Consider the following 24,519-nt stretch of genomic DNA (forward strand, 5'->3'; position numbering starts at 1 on the left):
CAGTCCACCTGACTGATTCATGTAAGACACAGACCTCATTATCCGGAAGTCCTGAACACAAACGGAGACCCCGAATGTTTCATAATGTTTCCCCCGAAAGTCCCGATGAATACGTGGCTGAATACAATAATTTAGAACAGGTGTTCTTATACATATAGAGGAATTTCTCTTTATTCGTGTCAAATTAACAGTGATAACCAGTTTTACAGTCCTTTTACAGTTTCAGTATTTCATAGCCTAATCTTAATCGACATTTAAAGCAACCCCATAGTTTTTGCCCGAACATACATTTAATTTATTTTATCAATTAAACAAAATGTAAATCAGAAGGCAAATCACATGTGTAACAATACAAATTAACAATACAAATAACCAATTTTTACAACATAGTTGGAAACATGTAAAAAATGCGTTTGCACTATCCCAACTAAAACAGTGTGTGACAGGCAGGCCTAAGCATGGACCACAGACAACAGTGCAAGAAAAAACCCCTTTAAACCAACATCCCTTCTTTTACCCTGAGGAAATGTACAACTTGATTGTAACAGCAACTCTTGATTAGTGCAAAAGCATAAAAAAGGGGGTCAGAGTTGTGGATCGACAGGCAGAGCCGGTCAGAGCCGTTCAGAGCTGGTCAGAGCCAGCACGCAGAGACGGTCTTCACAGTGCTCTCTTCCTGTTGGTGAAGACCAGCCGCCAGTCGTCCCAGCTCAGCCCTGGGGACTGGATGCAGCTGCCCCCCTCTCCACAGGTGTAGCCAGAGTCACAACAGTGCTTCATGTCTCCACAGCACACAGCCTGCCGGGACAGCAGAAGGGAGAGAAGGAATTGTGAGTCAGACAAGTGTACATTTTTTATTTTATTTGACCACTTCAAGATTGTAAGTTGAAGGGATGCACTCGTCTCCGACACTGATATGGTGCTTTTTTCTGTATTGAAATGAGCATTTAAGAGAGTGACTGTATATTGTGTTCAAAGTTAGGTGATGTTGCACTGAGGTGCATGTGGAAGGCAGGGTGTGGAGGTAGAAGGCAGGGTGTGGAGGTGGAAGGCAGGGTGTGGAGGTGGAAGGCAGGGTGTGGAGGTGGAAGGCAGGGTGTGGAGGTGGAAGGCAGGGTGTGGAAGTGGAAGGCAGGGTGTGGAGGTGGAAGGCAGGGTGTGGAGGTGGAAGGCAGGGTGTGGAGGTGGAAGGCAGGGTGTGGAGGTGGAAGGCAGGGTGTGGAGGTGGAAGGCAGGGTGTGGAGGTGGAAGGCAGGGTGTGGAGGTGGAAGGCAGGGTGTGGAGGTGGAAGGCAGGGTGTGGAGGTGGAAGGCAGGGTGTGGGGGTGGAAGGCAGGGTGTGGAGGTGGAAGGCAGGGTGTGGAGGTGGAAGGCAGGGTGTGGAGGTGGAAGGCAGGGTGTGGAGGTGGAAGGCAGGGTGTGGAGGTGGAAGGCAGGGTGTGGAGGTGGAAGGCAGGGTGTGGAGGTGGAAGGCAGGGTGTGGAGGTGGAAGGCAGGGTGTGGAGGTGGAAGGCAGGGTGTGGAGGTGGAAGGCAGGGCAGGGTGTGGAGGTGGAAGGCAGGGTGTGGAGGTGGAAGGCAGGGTGTGGAGGTGCATGTGGAAGGCAGGGTGTGGAGGTGGAAAGCAGGTGTTGAAGCATGTTTCATACGTTGGGTAAGGGACAGCAGCTCCATGTGGTGCTGGTCTTGCAGCATGTCTCTCCATCCCTGCATCTGTAGGATTTAGCACAATATATACCCTCCTCCTGTGGGGTAGTGAGCTGGGGCAGGATCTGAGGCTGGGTCTGGGTCTGAGGCAGGGTCTGAGGCAGGGTCTGGGGCAGGGTCTGGGGCAGGGTCTGGGGCAGGGTCTGAGGCAGGGTCTGAGGCAGGGTCTGAGGCTGGGTCTGAGGCAGGGTCTGAGGCTGGGTCTGGGTCTGGGTCTGGGGCTGAGGCTGGGTCTGGGTCTGGGGCTGAGGCAGGGACACACTAGTCAGGGGTAATGTTTGAAATTGTTGCCAGATGAGCTTCTGGCAGGATCTTGAGAGCAAGTTGCAGCTGTAGCCCTGCGGACAGCAGTGCTCCTGGTCTAGGCAGCACACCGCCTGCAAGGAGACCACAAACACTGCATGTCTATATCATCATCAGCAGTCATTCCACAGGGAACTCAAGGGTTTATGTAACCCTGAGTAACACACACACTTAAACTCAATAACAGAAATAAAAGATACAAATGAATGGACGGACTCGGCTTTGGGATATAATGTAGAATAAATGTATAATGTACAAATATATAAATACTATAATTTATATATAGTAAAGGTAAAAAAAGTACAAATACTATGAATGATGCCCGGCAGCAGTTGCAGTTCCACGTACCTCCTTCAGGGGGCAGCACCCCCAGCGCTCTGCTGAGAGCTGGCAGCAGGTGGCGCCCTCGGGGCAGCTGTTGTTGGCGTCACACCTCACAGAAGAAGACGCAGGGCCGGTGTGTTGAGCCTCGGCCGGCAGCTTGTTGTACCAGGGGATCACCACGGCCCCCCTGGAGCACGAGGTGGAGCCCTCGTTACACTTGTAGTCGGCGGGACAGCAGTGGTCTCCGTCAGAACAGCAGGTAGCCTGGAGCAAGGGGGGTTAGCCAGGGTTAGCCAGGGGGGTTAGCCAGGGTTAGCCAGGGTTAGCCAGGGCCCGTTTGATTGGATGGACATGAACGGGTCAGGGCTTTACTGTCTGGTGAAGCTACGACCTGTTCACACACTGTGGCTTCCTAGACACAATAGAGCAGTGGTCTTCAGCCCTGGTCCTCAAGGCCCTCTGTCCTGGATGGTTTAGATGTTTCCCTGCTCCAACACTCCTGGTTTAAATGAACGGGTCGTTATGAAGCTCAGCAGAAGCCTGGTAACGACTCGTTCATCTGAACCAGGTGTGTTGGAGCAGGGAAACATCTAGAGCATGCAGGGCAGTGGACCCTGAGGACCAGGGTGGAGGACCACGGCAGAGTTGGGAGGATGGACGGACATGGCAGGCTCACCTCAGGAAGAGGGCAGCAGCCCCACCCCTGGCCTGAGCTCATCATGCAGCAGGTGGTGAGCTTGGGGCAGCTGGTGTGAGGGTCACACTGGACCCTTCCCTCCTCCTCCTCCTCCTCCTCCTCAGCCTCCGCAGGAGTGGTGGGGCTGGGGGTGGTGAGAGCACCCACCTTCCTCACCATGGGCACCGCCCCCCAGGCACTGCTGCAGGTGAGGGTGGCCAGATCACAGGTGGTGAACTGAGGGCAGCAGTGCTCGTGGTCCTCACAGCAGACGGCCTAGAGGGGAGGGGGATGTGAGAGGAGGTCACACTCAGCTCTGGTGCTGAGGTCAGAGGTCGGCCTTCTGAAAGTCTTGCATGCCCCTACGAAGGAGCTCTAGTGATCTACAGTCGGGTTGTTTTTGTTTTTTTTTGCTATCAAGTCAGCACAATCTCAAGTATGAGGAAAGGGAAGGGTTTACCTAAAATTCTTCTTTTTTACTTTCCGCCTTTCACAACTTGAACCTTTCACTACTGTCGCCGTGCGGCCACACAGGCTGTCCCACCAGGAGCATAAGTTTCATTACACGTTTCTATATTCGTTTTTAAAACGGAAAATCTGTCCCGACCCACTTTTTTTATAAATAAAATAAAAAATGTAAAGGCTGCATCCTCAATTATAAAGAAGAAAAGCTATCCCACCCACATTAGAAAACAAACATACGCCCCTTGTCTCCCTCTCCCGCCTCCCTCTCCCGCCTCCCTCTCCCGCCTCCCTCTCCCGCCTCCCTCTCCCTCTCCTGTCAGAGTTCACCATTGGCAGAGGGCAGCAGGCCCAATCTCCCTTGGCTGTCTTGCAGCAAGTGGTCTGGTCTGGACAGCTGTAGCTGGAGTCACACGTCACGTTTGCCGCTCGCTGCTCCACCTTCCTGGGCATGGGGGGGGTCTTCTCCACCCAGCGCACGGGCCCAGGGCTCAGGGGGTCCCTGCAGGTTCCTGCAGCCACGTCGCAGGTCGTTCCCTTTGGGCAGCAGTGGATGAAGTCGCTGCAGCAAACTGCCTGGAGGAGAGGAGCAGCGCGGTTAACAGACAGGATGTTTGGACAGGACAGGAAAAACACAGGATACTTTAGTTTTACTTAGTTATAGTGGTGAGGCCACGTCATGTCTGTATACCTCCACTAGGGGGCAGCATGCCCAGCCTCCGGGCTTTTCCGGAGTTTTGCAGCAGGTATTTCCATCAGGACAGGACACAGAATCATTACAGGGAACATTCGTGCCTGGATTAAACATACAAAGCACAGGCAATGTCTGTCAAGCATCATGAGAAAGGCTGCTGATTGGGTCCTAGACTGTGCTGGCCAACAATGATAGGTCGTCTTTCACAGGAAATGGTGACCTACTTCGTGCTGTGGAGGCTGGACTGCTAAAACTGTACATCTGAGTGGGAAAATCTTGTGTTTAGATTACTCTAGCTGGACGTGTTTGGAATAATAACTGTCTTATCTAGTGACTTTTTATGTAAACAACACGTTTTTTTAAGGATTCTTATCAAGTGAAATTAATTGACTGTACTTGCAGCCAAATGTACTTTAAGCATAAGAAAGCTCATAACTAATACTGCTGCACTTATATTTCACAGGGCATGTGTGGTGGAGCTGGCGACCTCACCAGAAGCACCGTTCTGCGGAGGTGCAGGAACCCTCTCCGCGGCCTCGTCTGAAAGGCAACACCCTTTAAATGCTGAGTCATTAAAAAAAAAAACTCTCTCAACAGACATTATCCCTTCAGAATAGAATTGTCATGTGATGAAAGCATGTCACCTTTCTGGTTCTCCCATGGTGCCCTCGCTCTGGCGGGCGACTTGGCCCACATGGGCGTGTCCCGGTTGTCTGAGGACAAGCACTTGGCTTGCTGGATGTCACAGGTGGTTCCTTCTGGGCAGCAGTGGATGTTGTCCGCACAGCACACGGCCTAGCCAGACCACGCGCACACGCACGCGCACACACACACACACACACACACACAGGCTCTTCATGACCATGTCCGAGCAACCACCGCAACTAGCGACAAATCTGGTGACTTTCTGCATCTTTGGCCATCTCCATTTTCGTTGCTGAGCAGCAGCAAAATGACTGTAACTGTACTTCCATGTTGTTGTAGGAAGTCACGTCCTGCACCAGGGAGCTGAGCTGGGTGTGGACAGTGTGGTTTGGATTCACGCCATCACGTAATCTAGTGACTTTTCAAAGAGCCAGTAGCTTTGGGAGAGATGCAGCACCCCTTCCTGGTGTCAGTACCGTACCTTGAGGCCTGGACAGCACCCCCAGGTTCCGTCTGGGTTGGCACAGCAGGTGGTGTCATCTGGACACTCTGTCATCTGGTCACTGCACATCACCGAGGACACCATCTGGGCTGCAGATGGATAGATGTGTGTGTATATGTGTGTGTGAGGGTATGTGGGTGTGTGTGTGTGTGTGTGTGAGGGTATGTGGGTGTGTGTGTGATTATGTGTGTGTTTTTGAGGGTATGTGGGTGTGTGTGTGATTATGTGTGTGTGTTTGAGGGTATGTGTGTGTGAGGGTATGTGGGTGTGTGTGTGAGGGTGTGTGTGTGTGGAGGGCGGGGGGAAGGGGTTAGAGGAGAAGGTCATGACAAGCTCAAGCTGCAGTTGTGTCACCACAAGAAGAAAAAGGAAGGTAATATAACCTCTCTGTTCCACACAGGACCGGCCGTCTGCACTGCACTGGTGACCCTCCGGACAGCAGTGCCTCCCATCGACACACGGAACACCCTGTGTGTGTGTGTGTGTGTGTGTGTGTGTGTGTGGGGGGGGGGGGGGGGGGGGGGGGCACATTGCACCACAGTATCGTGATCCAACACAAAGCAGTTTCTATTTGCTCAGAACGGATAACTGTGCACGTGTAATAATGTAGCCGGAACCTTCCGGGTTGTGCGTGTGCGCGTGTGTACCTGGGCCAGGGGACAGCAGCCGTAGCCCCTGAGAGCCTCCAGACAGGAGAACTCCGCGGGGCAGTGAGACCCGTCAGGACACACGTCCTCATCCTCCTCCCCAGGGTGGGACCAGATCATCCTGAACGACTGCAGCCCCACAGCAGCCCAGTGGGAAGTTAACAGTTGATCTCACTTCTTCATTCCCTCCCCTCAACCAACACACTTTTTTCACTTCTTCAATGATTGACAAACTTCATGCGGGCTGTGAGGTATGAAACAAGGAAGGAGACTGATGAAACGGGTGTGTTCTGTTGATGAAACTCGTGTGGTTCTTACTTTCGACAGTCCCGATGGTTTGGCAGGACGTTGTCTCTCCACCCAGGGCAGAGAGACTGTGGCGTTGACACACCTGGCCTCATCCACCTGGCAGGTAGTGCCTTCCGGACAGCAATGCTTGTGATCTCCACAGCACTCCGCCTGGTAAACGTAGTAAAGAGTCATTTGATTAACAAAGTGAATGGGACGACAGGCTACTATCACCTGACTGTAAAACAGGATAACTGCTTCAGGTATGAATGACACGAGTGTGTGAGAGAAGGGTTATCTTTTCTGTTTCGGAGCAAGGAACTACTATCTCCGTCTAGGGTGCTTGCATTTACATGTTCAGTGAGTAATCTGGGGTACTATATCTTGAAGGAACATTGAAACCCACTTGATGCAGCGGGCAGCACTCGTATCCGTGTGTGGGGCTTTGGCAGCAGGTGCTCCCCTCCTGACACTCCCCCCCGTCAGGGCACTGGTAAGCCAGGGCCAGGGCTAGCAGGGCCACGCACAGGGCCAGCCTCGTCTGCATCTGGGGAAGGGGGGGAGGAGAGAGAGAGAGAGGGAGAGAGAGAGTATTCTCTTTCACTGTCAGGCAAATTAGGTAGTTAACCTTATAGGAGATGAAAGAGGTGCGTTTTTGAGACATGAAATGTTCACAGTCGTTTGATAAAATGAAGCTAATACTTTTAAAACCTGAAGTATTTCCTGTATATCAAGCAGTACTGACAGGATTTCCACCTTTCATTTCTGTCATGTACTTCCTTTTTCATATCCCTTATTTGCATCTTCCTGACACACACACACATGCATCCTTAGAAAGAACACTACAGTAGACAGATTTCATAATTCACTGTCATATTTAGTCTATTCAAATTTCGACTTTCACTTCCACCAGGAAAATCCCCCTTGACCTTTGCATGGGTATACAGTGTCTGTTTCCAAAAGCACCTGTCTTTTGTGGAAGTATGCAATCTCAATTATTGAGTGCTTTCATTTATTATTTCCTATTATTTTGAATTATTCTTAAACTATGATTAAGACTTCTCAAGTCTATCAACAGTCATTTATGATCCTTTTAGTGGCAACAATTGCTGATTTGAGAGTTTGGCAAGTTAGAACCCCCTGGTACTTTGGCAGCCTAAACATATATAGAGACTACGTGTATAGTTGCTATACGTTTCAAATGTACTATAGGCCTACATTATGCTACCAAATGTTTAACAATTTTCTTTTTGCAAATTTTACATGGGACATCGTCACTGACTAACAACTCATGATGGAACGAGACAACGCATATTTTCTGACTAGAGTGCGTAGACATTATCACCATGAGCAATAACAAGTGGAAACTCTGAACTGCATAACATTGTAGTCTGGGCATGATAAGAGCGGACAAAAGTTGTGTGTCTGTGTTCGAACAAGAAAGGTGATCTTACCTTTGTAAGTCAAGCGCTGTTGTCCTGTACAGCAAAAGTGTTGCAATTGAGTCAATGAGGTTGCTCAACCAGAATAGCCTGTATATTATAGTGTAGCCTACGCGGACCGCCCCTTTACAGCTCTTGATCATTGAAGCAGCCGGCTACATGCTAAATGGGCAGCCTACTTGGAGTTGGAGTAGCGTACGAAAAACAAATCAGATATCATCACTTTACACTATTGTCTGTTATGATTGTCTGTTTTGTTTCTAATAATGTGGCGACAGACCAAATCAAATCAAAATGTATGTGTATAGCCCTTTTTACAAGCAATGTCACAGAGGGCTTCACATACGCCCATAGAACTGCCCCTCAATCAACCTAAACCCTCGGAAGACAAGGAAAAACTCCCAGAAAAACTCACTAGAGGAGAAAAAATGTACGAAACCTTGGGAGGAGCAATTCAGTGAAGGATCCCCTCCTCCAGAGACGGTTGGTGAAAGAGAGGTGCAGAACACAGGCTTAACAGTCATACAGCAGGGTGTCAATGGGTGTTGAAACACCAAAATCCGGTGTTCAACTTGGGTCCGTTGGTAAATGTCAGTATAAGCAGAAGTAGCCACAGGGCTGGGGGACTGTGACCGGCGCAGCATCACAGGCGCGGGGTGAGGAAAGGGACCGGGAACTCGCTGTCGTCCGTCATGGAGACAGACCACAGTAAAGCGAAGTGTTAAGTGTTAAGTGTAAAGTGTTAAGTGTAGTCTCAACCAGACATGAAGCAGCCTGGCATGACAGGTGAATCGTCAGATCCACATTTACACACCACAAGCAATATTGTCACTTTAGTGTCTTTGTCGCTAGATTTAGCGACTTTCCACCTTCCCTAGCGACAAAAGAAATCTCATCTACTGACTAGCAACAAATCTAGCGACTTTTGGAGACTTTTCAGAGAGCAAACAGCGACTTCTGGTGATATTGTTTCAGCCACACTGACCGCCAGAGGGTGTTGCAGCTGTTGTGTAACAGTGACGGTCACGGTGTCAGTGACAGGGGTCGGATGCAGGAGGTGGAGAAAATAGCATTTTTGTTGAAGCGTGAACCTTCTCTGAAGTCCGTATGATGAATCACGCGTTGGAATTGTTTTTGTTAAGAATTAAGTATATTCAGGTCGGCTTGATTAGTGGCCTGGTCGTGGTATTCCTGCAGGTGTGTGCTCGCTAGCTAGCTCAGCTACTAGGTTGTGGTGGGCATGGGAGTTCTGACACCAAGTTGTTTTTGCATGCTAGGTAGCTAGCTAGCGAACCGAGACAGTATTATGAACAAAACATCAAGTTCTCGACAAGTAGAGGTGAGTATTAACCATATAACGCTACGAACACAATCTCGACCGATCTACTGTAGTACAGTATTTTTGAAGCTAGGATTGCTTGTTTGATATGCGAATAAATCACTACAGTAGTAGCTAGTTTTAAAACAATGTGTGGCTAGGCACTAATCTAGCTGGGAAGATTGCAGATACGGATGTGACCGTCTCAGAACATTTGCTTCACAACATGTCCCGGATTATGCGACCCCCACACGGTCGCTCTCAGCCACCGTTAGCATTACTAGCAGTTTGCAGACGCAGCACGCACCATAGACAGTTAATGTATCACGGAGGAAAAACAAGCTGCTTAGTAAGAGAGGTATTTTGGCCATCCATAATGCACCAAAATCCACCCCAAACTATTTTAGAATTAGTAGGGTTTAGGTATTGAGGGAGTTTGGGAGCCGAGGAAAGGCATGAAGTGTGCGCTTTAGGAGAGAAGGGAGAGGATGGTGCAGGCAGCAGATAAGCTATCTTAGTATGTCAAGCTTGGTGTTATTCACCCCCTTGCAGCCAGTGGTTTGGTCTGTCAATAGCTTTGTAAAGCCAACTGCTGCAGAAGCAATTGCCCTTTGGGGACATAAGTAAATACAATTAAATGAAGCCCCTCTGTTAGACTAGACCCAGGAGCTGGTAGTGTTGTTTTGGAGTGTGTGGAGGATACGGGCTGGGTTATCCCTGCAGCTCTCTCTCACCCAGGTCTCACACCCTACACCGCAGCTCACAGGAACTCAACACTGACATGGAAACCTCCTGTTTACTCTCCAACCCCCTGTCCCTGGTGGAGACCTTGCTTATCTACACAGCAGACACGAAGGCCTTGCGCTTCAGGCACAGCATCAGTGTCTATGTAAACGGTTGAAAAGTGAAGCCAGAAACACGTTATCGTTGAAAGACAGGGATCTGCGAATGCTCACAGTTAAATACCTAATACCAACAGTGCTGATTACAGATGTCTCTCTCTCTTCCCCCTCTCTCTCTCTCCCCCTCTCTCTCCATGTTTGTGTGGTGGTCCTAGCTGGTCAGGATGGGCGAGCGACCTGTCCTCCCTCCAGTGGCAGGGATAACTCCCGTGCAGCAGATGCTGGCGTCTGGCACCGGCGCCCTCCTCACCTCCATCTTTGGTAAGGAGAACACACCAGGACAGGAGCAGCTACCCTAGAAAGGCAGCAAATGACATAACGATCAATCGCTTCCTGATAACTGTTGTGTAAGATGACATGCACGGCCCACTGGTGGTTCATCAGTGGAACTGAACCCGTCCTGTGTTTCTAGTCACCCCGCTGGATGTTGTGAAGATACGACTACAGGCCCAGCAAACGCCTTTCTATCGAGGTAAGAGAGCCGCGGTTCATCTGAACCTGCCTCCGTGCTTCACACAGTGTTATTACAGCTTCAGAATCAGTCACTTGTACTGCTCACAAGTCAAACCGCACTGTCATGCCCCCCCCCCCCCCCCTCCCCCCTCCAGTTACAGCTTCTAGAATCTGTTATGTTAGTCTCTCGTGGCCTGTAGGTCTCAGTTGACCCTGTACCTGACACCAGATTAGTAGATTAGTCCTTCTAGCTGGGTGGGGGGGTGTCCGAGGAGGCCAGGTGAGGCCAGGTGAGGCCAGGTGAGGCCAGGGGAGGCCAGGGGAGGCCAGGGGAGGCCAGGGGAGGCCAGGTGAGGCCATGCTTTAACTAACAGCTGCCTGCATTGCTCCTTGTGTGCAGCATCTTATGCTCTGTTTGTGCTCCCCTCTCCTCTCCTCCCTCTGTCTTTCTCTCCGTCCCCCCGTCCCCCCGCCCTCTCTACAGCTCTGGCCTGCGACTCTGCTCCCTGGAGCGGTGTGCTCCGGCCCTCCAAGTGTGAGTACGAGGCCCAGCGCTGCATGTCTGGTCTGGTCTAGACCTGGTCAGGTCCTGGTCAGGTCCTGGTCAGGTCCTGGTCAGGTCCTGGTCAGGTCCTGGTCAAGTCCTGGTCAGGTCCTGGTCAGGTCCTGGTCAGGTCTTGGTCAGGTCCTGAGCTACAGAGATCAAATCTTGTGAATGCTTTCCTAATTGTGGATATAACAAGTCCGTTGAGATTTTGAAGGATTTGAGACCAAAGTTTATTTTCAAACCCTTTTTTTTTCTTTTTTCTCTCATATATGTTCGGGGAAATCATTGCCAGTTTCCAAAAATAGTCCCAAAACAAACAGTTTCCATGTTTCAGCCTTGCACCTCGCCCATTCCTGTCTGCTAGGTCATTGACATCACTCTTGTTATTAATAGTCCAGCTTGCTTTTTTCAGCGCCACTCAAATCTACTAAAAAACGTTTTCCTTGGAATAGTGCTAGATTAGACAAGGTCATCTGGTGTTTCAGTACCACATGTGTTACCTGGTGGAGAGCTGTTCTAGTGACCATGGTGTGTGTCTCTCAGGGAGGTGTTACCTGTACTGTAACAGGCTGGCATGGTGTGTGTCTCTCAGGGAGGTGTTACCTGTACTGTAACAGGCTGGCATGGTGTGTGTCTCTCAGGGAGGTGTTACCTGTACTGTAACAGGCTGGCATGGTGTGTGTCTCTCAGGGAGGTGTTACCTGTACTGTAACAGGCTGGCATGGTGTGTGTCTCTCAGGGAGGTGTTACCTGTACTGTAACAGGCTGGCATGGTGTGTGTCTCTCAGGGAGGTGTTACCTGTACTGTAACAGGCTGGCATGGTGTGTGTCTCTCAGGGAGGTGTTACCTGTACTGTAACAGGCTGGCATGGTGTGTGTCTCTCAGGGAGGTGTTACCTGTACTGTAACAGGCTGGCATGGTGTGTGTCTCTCAGGGAGGTGTTACCTGTACTGTAACAGGCTGGCATGGTGTGTGTCTCTCAGGGAGGTGTTACCTGTACTGTAACAGGCTGGCATGGTGTGTGTCTCTCAGGGAGGTGTTACCTGTACTGTAACGGGCTGATGGATCACATCTACGTCTGTCAGAATGCCCCCAGCTGCTCCAGCTGGTACAAAACGCCAACCCACTTCACTGGCACTCTGGTAGGTTCTCTATTTGTATGTTCTCTCTCTCTCTCGCTCTCTCTCCTAAGTTGTGTGGACTGACTCTTCTCTCTCTCCAGGATGCGTTTGTGAAGATCACTCGTCACGAGGGGCTCAGGTCATTGTGGAGCGGGTTGCCTCCCACACTGTGAGTCACGTCTCAGATCATATCCCCAATCTGGCCCGGGCCCTCTGCTGTCTCTCTCTCTCTCTCGCTGTCTCTCTCGCTGTCTCTCTGGCTCGCTCGCTCGCTCTCTCTCCCTCCTCTGCCTTTCCTGTCTTCCTTGAACTGTCTTATCCAATAAAGCTTGATGAAACCCCAAAAATATACATCTTAAAATCATATATAGTCAAACGAAACATCATCACAATATCACATAAAAGGATATGCCAAACACATCTTGCTTCACGTGTGTGTGTAGGATAATGGCGGTGCCTGCCACGGTCATCTACTTCACCTGCTACGACCAACTCAGGGACTTCCTGCGCTACGGCCTGGGTTTCCAAGGCAACCACATTCCCCTGGTGGCTGGCGGTCTGGCCAGATGTGAGTGTGACGGCGACTGTTGTCATAGTGATATGAAAGACGAGGGTTTGCTCGGGATGAAACACACACACACACACACACACAGAGCTCAGACACACCAGGACACACACACGCGGTGTGTGACATAACCACTTCCTGTTCCTGAGGCTCTCTTCCTGTTTGTCTCCCTCTCCTTCCGGTCCCAGTGGGGGCGGTGAGCGTGATCAGCCCCCTGGAGCTGCTGCGGACCAAGATGCAGTCCCAGCGGCTGTCCTACGGGGAGCTGGGGGCCTGCATCCGCACCGCCGTGGCCCAGGACGGCTGGATGTCCCTCTGGAGGGGCTGGGGGCCCACCGTGCTGCGAGACGTGCCCTTCTCAGGTGAGGGGCTCCTCAGGGGGTTAGCTTCTCAGGTGAGGGGCTCCTCAGGGGGTTAGCTTCTCAGGTGAGGGGCTCCTCAGGGGGTTAGCTTCTCAGGTGAGGGGCTCCTCAGGGGGTTAGCTTCTCAGGTGAGGGGCTCCTCAGGGGGTTAGCTTCTCAGGTGAGGGGCTCCTCAGGGGGTTAGCTTCTCAGGTGAGGGGCTCCTCAGGGGGTTAGCTTCTCAGGTGAGGGGCTCCTCAGGGGGTTAGCTTCTCAGGTGAGGGGCTCCTCAGGGGGTTAGCTTCTCAGGTGAGGGGCTCCTCAGGGGGTTAGCTTCTCAGGTGAGGGGCTCCTCAGGGGGTTAGCTTCTCAGGTGAGGGGCTCCTCAGGGGGTTAGCTTCTCAGGTGAGGGGCTCCTCAGGGGGTTAGCTTCTCAGGTGAGGGGCTCCTCAGGGGGTTAGCTTCTCAGGTGAGGGGCTCCTCAGGGGGTTAGTTTCTCAGGTGAGGGGCTCCTCAGGGGGTTAGCTTCTCAGGTGAGGGGCTCCTCAGGGGGTTAGCTTCTCAGGTGAGGGGCTCCTCAGGGGGTTAGCTTCTCAATCTAAGGTAGGTCCAGCAGTCAGTTGTTAGTCTGGTGGTCCTGTCACTATCCTCACATTCTGCTCATCATGAACTGTGACTCACAACGGTTCTGTGTGTGTGTGTAACTGTGTGTGTGTGCAGCGCTGTACTGGTTCAACTATGAGCTGGTGAAGGCCCGGCTGTGTGAGGAGCAGCAGGAGCAGCAGGCCTCCTTCTCCACCTGCTTCACGGCCGGGGCCGTCTCCGGGGCGGTGAGTACCTCAGCCAGCCGGACCCCAGGAGAGGGCCAGGCCAGCGGCCTCTTCATGGAGCTGGTGTTTGTTCGCGCTCAGTAGGAGCCCGTGGAGGCTTTGACACAGTGTGACGATCGTCTGATCTTCATGTGGAACTCAGAGACGTTAGTGTCTTGTTTGTGGTGGACCCAGTGTGACTGACAGGCGTAGGGGAGTAACGCAAAGCTCCTCCTTCCAGGGCGCCTCTCAGGTTTATCAGGAAACTCTTAACTTGGAATGTTGAGTGGAAAACAAGGAAGTTGTAACAGTGAATGTTCTGTTGCCCAGGCAGGGGGGGAACCAGGCTTGTTCCATTCAGCGAGTTGACCGGATAAGCCGGGCATTACTTTCCCTGGTAAACTGGCTTTATGGAACAGGCGTCTGGTTTGTTGTTAATTCATGAAAATGTGCGATCCCTCTGGGTTTCATCTGTTCAGGTGGCGGCCATCTTGACTCTGCCGTTTGATGTGGTGAAGACACGGAGACAGATCCAGCTGGGAGAGATGGAGACACGAGGAGGTGTGTGTGTGTGTTGCGTGTGTGTTGCTCTGTCAGGCCTGGTAGCTACAGTCCCATAGAGAGGTGGTCTTCAACCCTGGTCCTCGGGGCCCACTGTCCTGCATGTTCCAGATGTTTACCTCCTTCAACACACCTGATTCAAAAGAATTGTCGTTAAAAAGCTCAATAGAAGCCTGGTAACAGGTGTGTTGGAGCAGGGAAACATTCTAGAACATGCAGGACAGTGGGCCCTGAGGACCAGGGTTGAAGACCACCTCTCTATGGGACACAAAGACAAACATGGTTCTGAGTCACTCTTTGTGTGGCTGTGATGACTCTTCGACTGCCCTGACACTGTTAACCCTCTCCTCTCTCCTAGTTCCCATGAAGAAAGCCACATCCACATGGTGCATGATGAGGAGCATCTGGGCGGAGTCAGGATACAGGGGCCTGTTTGCAGGTAAGCACAGCCGGATACTAACTCAAATATTGTTGGTGACAGTTCTTTGCAATCCCACCCCCCCCCCCCCCCCCCCACACACACACACACACACACATTTCAAAACAGCCCCCTGCCGCTGTGAGACTGACGGCTGCTGTTCTCTCCAGGCTTCATGCCCCGGGTCATCAAGGTGGCTCCGGCCTGCGCCGTCATGATCAGCAGCTACGAGTTCGGCAAGACCTTCTTCCAGAAGCTGAACTTGCAGCGAGCTCAGACTGTCTGCTGAGGCCTGGACACACACACGCGCGCACACACACACACACACACACCCTACAACTGCCTTTCTCAACACAGGAGGACAGAGACACAAACGCGCACACACACAACAGCCTCCTTTCTCAAACCCTGGTCCTCAGGGTCCCCTTGCCATGCTTGTTCTAGATGTTTCCCTGCTCCGACACACCTGAATCTAATGAATGGGTTGTTATGAAGCTCGACCAGAAGCCTGGGAAAGATGTGAATATATCCTCGACCAGAAGCCTGGGAAAGATGTGAATATATCCTCGACCAGAAGCCTGGGAAAGATGTGAATATATCCTCGACCAGAAGCCTGGGAAAGATGTGAATATATCGTCGTAAGATGAGGCGAGCATCACAGTTGGGGACTTTTCTATTGGAAGTTTGCTGTAACAGCAAGATCATCTAATGTGATGCCTTATAGCGCGGATGACACTTAAGCACATTGTCACAGAAAAACAGTCAGTTTTAAATGTCAGTGCTGGACTACATGTCAGTGCTGGACTACATGTCAGTGCTGGACTACATGTCAGTGCTGGACTACATGTCAGTGCTGGACTACATGTCAGTGCTGGACTACATGTGTGCTGTTGATGGTAAAAAGTCTCAGTCAAGGCAACAGCACAAAGTGCATGTGTCATCCAGCCTAGATACGCCCTCTGCTGTTCAGATTTAATAGTGCATGTGTCATCCAGCCTAGATACGCCCTCTGCTGTTCAGATTTAACAGTGCATGTCATCCAGCCTAGATACGCCCTCTGCTGTTCAGATTTAACAGTGCATGTCAACCAGCCTAGATACGCCCTCTGCTGTTCAGATTTAACAGTGCATGTCAACCAGCCTAGATACGCCCTCTGCTGTTCAGATTTAACAGTGCATGTCAACCAGGCTAGATACGCCCTCTGCTGTTCAGATTTAACAGTGCACTTGACGCAGGACTGCATGGCATGGTCATGTTAGCCCCTTACCTAGATGATGTAACAACATGAACTGGTCATTAATCCTTTCAAAAAAGAATATCTGCAAGTCTATATACCAGATCCATAGTACAGCTGGAATAGAATAATTCATAAAGATCTCTGGTGCAAAATCTCTGGAATGTTAGAGCTGGGGGAAGGTTTCCTGCTGTTTAACACATTAGGTCTTTTTTTTACATTTTGGATTAAAAATGTGGCCATTGTTTGGAGTGCTCAGTTATTCAGGTTTTTAATGTCTAGTTTGTGATTGATTGTATGCCTGTGTTCATGAGACGTGGAGGGGGAAAAGAGAAACTTGGCTACCAGAAGAATTATACAATTCTGTCATGAAATACTTTGATTTATAATAGAATTGCCTGGTCAGATGATGATACTGGAATTATTGCCTTTTTATGTTTGTTTTCCTCATTTTCCTTGTAAACCTGAATTGTACTTATGTAATAAAAACGATTTGATATGCTATGTCCTGTTCAATTGTCTCTTCATTTAGACTGATTATTTATTATATATACACAAGTTTGCTTTAATTATTTATTAACAATATTACCATAAGTGCTGGACTGGGTGTGTATATAATTACCATAGAAACTGATATCTTAATATAAACATGTTCATAACTACCACGAAAGTTGGGTAAACGGCATATAGGCCCTGTTTCCCAAACATGGATTAAGCCTAGTCATAGCCTAAACACGTTTTCAATGGAGAACTACACTGACTTTTCTCTACTTTTTAGCGCTGGGCTCGGAGAGTTTAGAGACAGTGACATCCGGTGGCCAAGATATTTACCGGACACGAGTGACGAGATACATAGTCACGCGAGATCGCGCGAGGGTTCATTTTGTATAAAAGCCACGCGTCTCCGTTTCTTATGTCTCTTTCAATCGGATCGGACACGAAATGGTGAGTTTGTTCTGATGGTGTCAGGAATAATCATCCAGCCGTAATCTGATCAATCTTACAGTTATCCATCTCGTATTTAGCAAACTAGTAATTGTGTAGACATGCATTACATGCATCTAGTTGTATTTTTGGTGTCTCACCTTGTAAAATTTTGGAATATTACTCACACTATTAGCATGGGTCAAAATGGCTGCGGCATCGTAGCGGTAATGGAAGTTAATCAACCAGCCTCCCGCCACTATTCTCGTCTTTTTCGTGACTGAGTATAATCCAGTGGAGGCTAAGATAGACCCAGCTCTAGGAAGCAGGGCTGCCCAACACAATGGGCGACTCTGCGCCGAAAGGTCTGGAACAAGCACTACAAGCTAGATCTGGCTAAAGACCAGGCCCTGTAACCTACCGGTCAATACGGAGATTTCTTAGTTACTTAAAATAACTAAAAATATTTTACGGCACCTAGATGGACCGGAATATAGTAAGATGTCGACCGAAACAACGTTCTCGTACTTATGTTTTGTCTTAATTCAATGATGTTAGCAAGCCATGCTAAACGGCTAGCTCGTAGACTGACCGCGTGTGTAACTCGTCCTTGCTCCCCAGTCTCACCGCAAGTTTTCTGCCCCGCGACACGGATCCTTGGGCTTCCTTCCCCGCAAGAGGAGCCGACGCCACCGGGGCAAGGTGAAGAGCTTCCCTAAGGATGACCCCAGCAAGCCCGTGCACCTGACCGCGTTCCTCGGGTACAAGGCCGGCATGACGCACATCGTGCGCGAGGTCGACCGACCTGGCTCAAGTGAGTTACTTTTGTAAACATTTTATTTGCCCGTTAAGTATTAAGTTGATCTGCCAGTGATGATCCCCTCGACGGGCGGACATAGTGGGCTTTAAACCCGTGCTGAATGTCGAGTACTGAGCGCAGTTGTAATTTGTTAAGTGAAGTTAGCAAGTGTTAATTTGAACCCTGGTTAGATACAAGGCAGTAACTTGCTGAGACTAAACAATTACTCTATTTAAACAGAGGTCAACAAGAAGGAAGTTGTGGAGGCAGTGACCATCGTGGAGACCCCTCCCATGATCGTGGTTGGTGTCGTGGGCTACGTTGAGACCCCTCGCGGCCTGCGCTCCTTCAAGACCATCTTTGCCGAGCACGTTAGCGACGAGTGCAAGCGTCGCTTCTACAGGAACTGGTGAGACACGGACCAGGGTGGTTTAAATGCCTGTCCACAACCCAACTAACATCCAGTTGGGCTTAGAATGTTCTGAGAAATGTAACTTGAATTACACTGCCCCAACAAATGCCATCAGGCAAAACCAACCCTACAGCTGTTGACATGTGTTTGGGCAGTGCAAACTAGCCTTAGCTGAAGATACTGTGTTGGAGCAGCATGTTAGTGCCCAGTGAAACCTGTATGTTCCTGAGCGTGTCTGACATGTCGGTGCCCCCTGGTGGCAGCTCCTCTCAGGCGCAGCGCGCCCTGACGAGCTCCGGGCTCCTCTGGCCGGTGGAAAGAGCTTCTTAGAAGCCGTGCCATGAGCCCAAACCCTGCGCTGTTAATGCCCCTGACCCCCCTGGGGGCGAGGGCGACCAGCCAGGCGCAGGTCTCTTCCTCTGGCCTGACGGGCCATGAAGACCTGCGCCAACCCCCCCCGTGTGCCCTGTGTCGCTACGCTGCCCCCTCGCAGGTACAAGTCCAAGAAGAAGGCCTTCACCAAGTACTGCAAGAAGTGGCAGGACGATGAGGGCAAGAAGCAGCTGGAGAAAGACTTTGCCTCCATGAAGAAGTACTGCCAGGTGGTCCGTATCCTGGCCCACACGCAGGTGGGTCTGGGTGGCTGAGCGTGCTCCTGCTGGGCATCCACACATGCAGAGGTGTTGTCTCAAGTTGGCAGTTTAAGGTAGAAGTGTATTTGTGGACAACATTTCAACGAACGTAGCAGCTGGCTGCTCATCTCCACAGTAGTCTGGGTTGTGTGAGACACATGGCTAATAAACCCAGCTAGCTGCAGTTAGCTTTCACCTTGGTCAACAGATGTCATGCTCTTAAAACTCATTTTAAAAGCCACTGAAGGACAGGTCATAAAATTAACTTGTAGATGTTTATAGGACAGATCAAGTGTATTGGGAATGATGACAAGGCCAGTAGCTCCATGCTAACAGCCCCCTGTTTGTCCCCCCCAGATGCGCCTGCTGCCCCTGAGGCAGAAGAAGTCCCACCTGATGGAGGTGCAGCTGAACGGAGGCTCCATCGCCGACAAGGTGGACTGGGCCCGCGAGAAGCTGGAGCAGGCTGTGCCAATCGCCAACGTATTCACACAGGATGAGATGATCGACGTCATCGGGGTCACCAAGGGTCACGGCTACAAGGGTGAGTCTTCAGGAGGAAGTGGGGAGCTGTCAAGTGACTTGTTGGCAGAGTTTCCCATCCCTGGTCCTCAGGGAAGCCCTGCATGTTCTAGATGTTTCCCTCTTTCAACACATCTGAGCCTAATGCCTTATCAAGCAGAAGCCTGGTAACGGCTTGGGTGTATTGGAGCAGGAAATATCTAGAACAGTGGGTCTCAACCCTGGTCCTCAAGTACTCCTGTCCTGTACGTGTTAGATGTTTCCCTGCTCCAACACACCTGATTGAAATGAATGGGTCGTTATGCAGAAGCCTGGTAACGACCCATTCATTTGAATCAGGTGTGTAGGAGCAGGGAAATATAAAAAACGAGCAGGAAAGGGGGTATATAGGACCAGGGTTGAATACCACTGTTCTAGAATATGCAGGGCACCAGGGTTGGGACCCTCTGGCTGTGTCAAAGTGGAGACCACAGGTAGTGTTGGTACAGTGTCGGCGATGAGACCACGGAACACTGCGTCAGGCATGACGCCTGACACGCATGAAGAAACACTCCATGCTGCCTTCCTTCTGAGACGCTTAGTAACATCACACCTCGGCCCTCGCCCCAGAGCAGGTGTGTGAGCTGCTGGTGACCTGGTCCTTCTGTCCCCCCCACAGGTGTCACCAGCCGCTGGCACACCAAGAAGCTACCCAGGAAGACCCATCGTGGGCTGAGGAAGGTGGCCTGTATCGGGGCCTGGCATCCTGCCCGTGTGGCCTTCTCTGTGGCCCGTGCTGGGCAGAAGGGCTACCATCACCGTACTGAGATCAACAAGAAGGTACGGAGATGGGTGGGGGTTTATTAAGTAGAATGATCTGTGAGGAAATGAGTCAAAGCAGCCACAAGATCTATTGTTTTTACATGTACAAACTTTGCCCACACCTGTTCCTATGGTAGACTTGAGGGGTAGGTGTGATTTGGTCACGTTCCTCACTGGTACTTCCTGTTCCAGATCTACAAGATCGGCCAGGGCTTCCACACCAAGGATGGCAAGCTGGTGAAGAACAACGCTTCAACCGAGTACGACTTGTCCAACAAGAGCATCAACCCCCTGGTGAGTGCCCTGCTGTTCTGCTGCACCACACCTGGCCCGTGGCCTAGCCTGGCTTGTTTCCTGGCCTAACCTTGCTGTTCTGTTTCCAGGGAGGGTTTGTCCACTACGGAGAGGTGACCAATGACTTCGTCATGCTGAAGGGCTGTGTGATCGGGACCAAGAAGAGAGTGCTGACCCTGCGCAAGGTAAGACCAGCCCTCGTGACACGCACCCCGTCCCTGTGGAGACCTGGCGTCTAACGACAGCTTGTCTCCCCGTCAGTCTCTGCTGGTGCAGTCGAGCCGGCGAGCCTTGGAGAAGATTGACCTCAAGTTCATCGACACCACGTCCAAGTTCGGCCACGGACGCTTCCAGACCATTGAGGAGAAGAAGGCTTTCATGGTGAGGTTCCTCATGGTGCCCACGTGTGAAGCGGTGGTCTTCAGCCCTGGTCCTCGGGGCCCACTGTCCTGCATGGTCAACATGGTTTCCTGCTCCAACACACCTGCTTCTAATGAACTGGTCATTACCAGGCTTCTGCAGAGCTTGATGACGAATCAGGTGTTGGAGCAGGGCAACATCTAAAACATGCATGACAGGTGGTCCCTGAGGACCAGGGTTGAGAACCACTTATCTAGAACAGTGTGCTGTACCATGTGACCGTCCACGACTCCCTGCACTGTTCGTAACCTGGTTCACTCTCAGTATGAATTTTGGGTTCCATTCCAGTGCTATATGAATCCACCCAGTGAGGCAGGGGAGTTGTCTGCCTGTGCTGTCTCCCTGTTCACTCTCTGGGTACACGTCTGTTAGCGCCTGGCTGCAGAGCATCATGCTTGTTTGCATCATGCCTGACCACCTCTCCTCTCTCTCCACAGGGACCACTCAAAAAGGATCGCATCTCCAAGGAAGAGACCGCCTGAGATCTCGTTGGGACCTGTCTGTTTACGCAGGACGTCAGATTTCAATAAAAGACCAAAACAAAGTCACTAGTCTGTCTTTAATCCAGAAGGTCATCATGACAATCTGTTCTTGTGACCATGTGGTTGACAAGGTACAGGGATGTATGCCCCCATGTTCAGGCTCAGTAGCTGGGTGCTGGTCAGGGATGGCCTTGTAGCTGGGTGCTGGTCAGATGGCCTTGTAGCTGGTCAGATGGCCTTGTAGCTGGGTGCTGGTCAGATGGCCTTGTAGCTGGGTGCTGGTCAGCATGTTGGAAAGCTGCAGATGACAGCTTGGTCAATAATGAATCCAGCAGGTGAGCTGGTGTGGGTTCAGAGTGGCTGGTGTGGGTTCAGAGTGGCTGGTGTGGGTTCAGAGTGGCTGGTGTGGATTCAGAGTGGCTGGTGTTGCATGAGACGGCTGATTCTGAGCTTGATTCATGTAAGGCAGCAGTGCTGTGCAGTTAACTAGCTGTAGGACTTGTGCTGGTAACCTTCACTTGTCCTCAGGAGAAACTAAGCATGAGTGCTGGTCAACACATCTGGGTTTTGACAGACCAAATCCCCACAACTAGGAATGTAGACATTCAGTGTATTCAAATGTTATATCTGTCAAATGGGCAGTGTAGTAGACTGAATTGGCACATTTCAGAAGGGTCTTAAGTAAAGGCTGGTGTTATGGAGAAATGCTGCCTTGTCTAAGTGGCTGCATGTCCTTGTTCTCATGCTTTTCTTCAGCTGACTAGAACTTTCTAAGCTACTGTTTGGTAATTAAGCTTCACCATTCTCTGACTCATCACTGCAAAAACTGCTTTCAGCAGGTAACGATCAGGACCCCAAGGGGCCTCAGGCCACGGAGCTGTCCCACAACGCCTGTCAGATCTCTGCATAATATTCTGCACTCGATGCTAAAATGAGGATTTTCACAAGTTTTCAAGGTCTCTGCCTCCTTCAACCTGAAGTCTTTCAAGTCACTTGTCTTTGTTCCAGGGTTTCTGAGTTCCTCAACTTCCAGCAACTAGATATGTTTCTGTAATCAACATCCAACTAATAAGTAATACCAAGTAATATTTTACCATTATAAATTGATACAGCAACATTGCCTACAAACAGGGCTGGAGTTCATACAGGCTGTGTCCCTGGGAGAGAGGATGGGAGGCAGAGCTGGGCTGTGTTTCCCTGGGAGAGAGAGAGGAAGGGGAGGCTGAGCTGGGCTGGGTCTCCCTGGGAGAGAGGATGGGAGGCAGAGCTGGGCTGCATTTCCCTGGGAGAGAGGGTGGAAAGCTGGGCTGGGTCTCCCTGGGAGAGAGGGTGGAAGGGAGGCATAGCTGGGCTGTGTCCGTTGCTGGAGGGGCAGTCATGGAGACGGTCCTGCTGTTATGTAACAGGGGCAGTGACCCTCCTCACTGCAGAGAAGAGAGAGCCAGCCTCTACCACAACCACAGCGCTCTTTACATAAGTCCCCCCCCCCCCTCCACTGTCAACGCTGCTGAGACGTCACCCTTCGGATTTGATGACAGTCCGTAAGGCCCGTTATCTAGCTCCTGTTCCCAGGCAGGTGAAGTGGAGGTGACACTGTTTCTCTAAGAAGCTCAGGGCATGCTGCAGTGCACCTCAGTGTGCATGCTAATAAGGCCCAGTCCCTGACCAGGAAACGCCGCCTCTTTCTCCCCGTGGTGGTGCTGTTCCTCTGGGTAGCACAGAGTTCTCCCAGACAGACATTTAGAGTGTGTTAGTCCTAAATGTCCAGTACTCTTATCAAAGCCAGTATGGTGAATGACAAAGTGTGTGTGTGGTTCTGAACCCACACCTGGGTGTCAGAATTCCCCAGCAGTGCCACTGTTCTAGTGGGAGAGCAACCAGGTGCATGCTGGGACAGCAGAGGTCCTGGCCAAGCTTGTGTGTGTGTCTTGGCAGAATGCCAGACCTCTGTGTTATCCTGCAGAGAGAGGGAACCTGGCCGTGGTGTCGTAACTGAGTCGAACCGTGGAACCGGGGTTAAGGTTAAGGAACCTGGCCCTCACACCCCCCACATAGAGGAGGGGAACCTGGCCCTCACACACCCCACATAGAGGAGGGGAACCTGGCCCTCACACACCCCACATAGAGGAGGGGAACCTGGCCCTCACACACCCCACATAGAGGAGGGGAACCTGGCCCTCACACCCCCCACATAGAGAAGGGGAACCTGGCCCTCACACACCCCACATAGAGGAGGGGAACCTGGCCCTCACACCCCCCACATAGAGGAGGGGAACCTGGCCCTCACACCCCCCACATAGAGGAGGGGAACCTGGCCCTCACACCCCCCACATAGAGGAGGGGAACCTGGCCCTCACACACCCCACATAGAGGAGGGGAACCTGGCCCTCACACCCCCCACATAGAGGAGGGGAACCTGGCCCTCACACCCCCCACATAGAGAAGGGGAACCTGGCCCTCACAACCCGCACATAGAGGAGGGGAACCTGGCCCTCACACCCCCCACATAGAGGAGGGGAACCTGGCCCTCACACACCCCACATAGAGGAGGGGAACCTGGCCCTCACACCCCCCACATAGAGGAGGGGAACCTGGCCCTCACACACCCCACATAGAGGAGGGGAACCTGGCCCTCACACCCCCCACATAGAGGAGGGGAACCTGGCCCTCACACCCCCCACATAGAGGAGGGGAACCTGGCCCTCACACACCCCACATAGAGGAGGGGAACCTGGCCCTCACAACCCGCACATAGAGGAGGGGAACCTGGCCCTCACACCCCCCACATAGAGGAGGGGAACCTGGCCCTCACACCCCCCACATAGAGGAGGGGAACCTGGCCCTCACACCCCCCACATAGAGGAGGGGAACCTGGCCCTCACACCCCCCACATAGAGGAGGGGAACCTGGCCCTCACACACCCCACATAGAGGAGGGGAACCTGGCCCTCACACACCCCACATAGAGGAGGGGAACCTGGCCCTCACACACCCCACATAGAGGAGGGGAACCTGGCCCTCACAACCCGCACATAGAGGAGGGGAACCTGGCCCTCACACACCCGTACATGGAGATCTCTGAGGAACACACAGCCCACACTGGAAGCAGAAGAATTCAAACCCTGTCCCAAGTAACTGAGTAACAGTAACTGAATTGCAATGAGATGATGGGATTTCAATGAGAGCATTAAGGGGTTTTCTTAAATCATGCAGTGACACAATCTTTCTGTACATTGGAGGGACTGCTTCTAATAATCTAGCAGTATAATATTAAGA

The 24,519-nt window shown here is 51.4% G+C and overlaps 3 protein-coding genes and 3 non-coding genes across 8 annotated transcripts; 5 read left to right on the forward strand and 1 right to left on the reverse strand.

Moving 5' to 3' along the window:
• Nucleotides 1-143: 143 nt before the first annotated feature.
• On the reverse strand, nucleotides 144-7,807 carry grna (granulin a). Of its 2 annotated transcripts, none has more exons than XM_067231762.1 (14): nucleotides 7,701-7,807; nucleotides 6,653-6,793; nucleotides 6,277-6,417; nucleotides 5,959-6,087; nucleotides 5,695-5,779; nucleotides 5,291-5,400; nucleotides 4,809-4,959; nucleotides 4,657-4,704; nucleotides 4,162-4,265; nucleotides 3,801-4,046; nucleotides 3,009-3,284; nucleotides 2,357-2,596; nucleotides 1,648-2,082; nucleotides 144-798 (listed from the first exon to the last, which is right to left on the reverse strand). In XM_067231762.1, the coding sequence occupies exons 2-14, from the start codon at nucleotides 6,791-6,793 to the stop codon at nucleotides 661-663; spliced, it is 2,244 nt and encodes a 747-aa protein (XP_067087863.1). In that variant the 5' UTR covers nucleotides 7,701-7,807; the 3' UTR covers nucleotides 144-660. The 2 variants fall into 2 exon arrangements, with proteins under 2 accessions (XP_067087863.1, XP_067087862.1); XM_067231761.1 differs by having other exon boundaries at nucleotides 4,657-4,728.
• A 917-nt stretch (nucleotides 7,808-8,724) lies between these two features.
• Nucleotides 8,725-16,462, forward strand: slc25a39 (solute carrier family 25 member 39). Of its 2 annotated transcripts, XM_067232011.1 has the most exons (12): nucleotides 8,725-9,027; nucleotides 10,064-10,169; nucleotides 10,321-10,380; nucleotides 10,846-10,896; nucleotides 11,942-12,051; nucleotides 12,132-12,199; nucleotides 12,474-12,598; nucleotides 12,784-12,957; nucleotides 13,657-13,766; nucleotides 14,225-14,306; nucleotides 14,665-14,745; nucleotides 14,895-16,462. In XM_067232011.1, the coding sequence occupies exons 1-12, from the start codon at nucleotides 8,995-8,997 to the stop codon at nucleotides 15,011-15,013; spliced, it is 1,119 nt and encodes a 372-aa protein (XP_067088112.1). In that variant the 5' UTR covers nucleotides 8,725-8,994; the 3' UTR covers nucleotides 15,014-16,462. The 2 variants fall into 2 exon arrangements, with proteins under 2 accessions (XP_067088112.1, XP_067088120.1); XM_067232019.1 differs by lacking the exon at nucleotides 10,846-10,896.
• Nucleotides 16,463-16,868: 406 nt separating this feature from the next.
• rpl3 (ribosomal protein L3) lies at nucleotides 16,869-21,306 on the forward strand. The gene is made up of 10 exons (XM_067231994.1): nucleotides 16,869-16,903; nucleotides 17,504-17,696; nucleotides 17,922-18,090; nucleotides 18,587-18,722; nucleotides 19,083-19,269; nucleotides 19,906-20,066; nucleotides 20,241-20,342; nucleotides 20,432-20,527; nucleotides 20,604-20,723; nucleotides 21,200-21,306. The coding sequence occupies exons 1-10, from the start codon at nucleotides 16,901-16,903 to the stop codon at nucleotides 21,242-21,244; spliced, it is 1,212 nt and encodes a 403-aa protein (XP_067088095.1). The 5' UTR covers nucleotides 16,869-16,900; the 3' UTR covers nucleotides 21,245-21,306.
• Nucleotides 17,135-17,260, forward strand: LOC136941337 (small nucleolar RNA SNORA65). Its single transcript, XR_010876482.1, has one exon. It is a non-coding gene; the product is annotated as a small nucleolar RNA SNORA65 (small nucleolar RNA).
• LOC136941345 (small nucleolar RNA U83B) lies at nucleotides 19,733-19,826 on the forward strand. The gene has a single exon (XR_010876488.1). It is a non-coding gene; the product is annotated as a small nucleolar RNA U83B (small nucleolar RNA).
• LOC136941339 (small nucleolar RNA SNORA54) lies at nucleotides 20,996-21,127 on the forward strand. Its single transcript, XR_010876484.1, has one exon. It is a non-coding gene; the product is annotated as a small nucleolar RNA SNORA54 (small nucleolar RNA).
• Nucleotides 21,307-24,519: the final 3,213 nt, after the last annotated feature.

Source organism: Osmerus mordax, chromosome 3, assembly GCF_038355195.1.
Source record: "Osmerus mordax isolate fOsmMor3 chromosome 3, fOsmMor3.pri, whole genome shotgun sequence".
Lineage (NCBI taxonomy): Eukaryota > Metazoa > Chordata > Actinopteri > Osmeriformes > Osmeridae > Osmerus > Osmerus mordax.

Coding starts and splice junctions, on each gene's coding strand:
- grna (XM_067231761.1), bottom strand. CDS start 6,793: ATGCAGACGAGGCTGGCCCTGTGCGTGGCCCTGCTAGCCCTGGCCCTG. Junction 4,960..5,290: donor GGTGCTGTCCAGGCCTCAAG/GTACGGTACTGA, acceptor TGGTCTGGCTAG/GCCGTGTGCTGTGCGGACAA. Junction 799..1,647: donor GCTGCTGTCCCTTACCCAAC/GTATGAAACATG, acceptor CTGTCCCGGCAG/GCTGTGTGCTGTGGAGACAT.
- slc25a39 (XM_067232011.1), top strand. CDS start 8,995: ATGAACAAAACATCAAGTTCTCGACAAGTAGAG. Junction 9,028..10,063: donor CAAGTTCTCGACAAGTAGAG/GTGAGTATTAAC, acceptor TGGTGGTCCTAG/CTGGTCAGGATGGGCGAGCG. Junction 14,307..14,664: donor AGAGATGGAGACACGAGGAG/GTGTGTGTGTGT, acceptor CCTCTCTCCTAG/TTCCCATGAAGAAAGCCACA.
- rpl3 (XM_067231994.1), top strand. Junction 20,343..20,431: donor ACAAGAGCATCAACCCCCTG/GTGAGTGCCCTG, acceptor TTCTGTTTCCAG/GGAGGGTTTGTCCACTACGG. Junction 20,724..21,199: donor AGGAGAAGAAGGCTTTCATG/GTGAGGTTCCTC, acceptor CTCTCTCCACAG/GGACCACTCAAAAAGGATCG.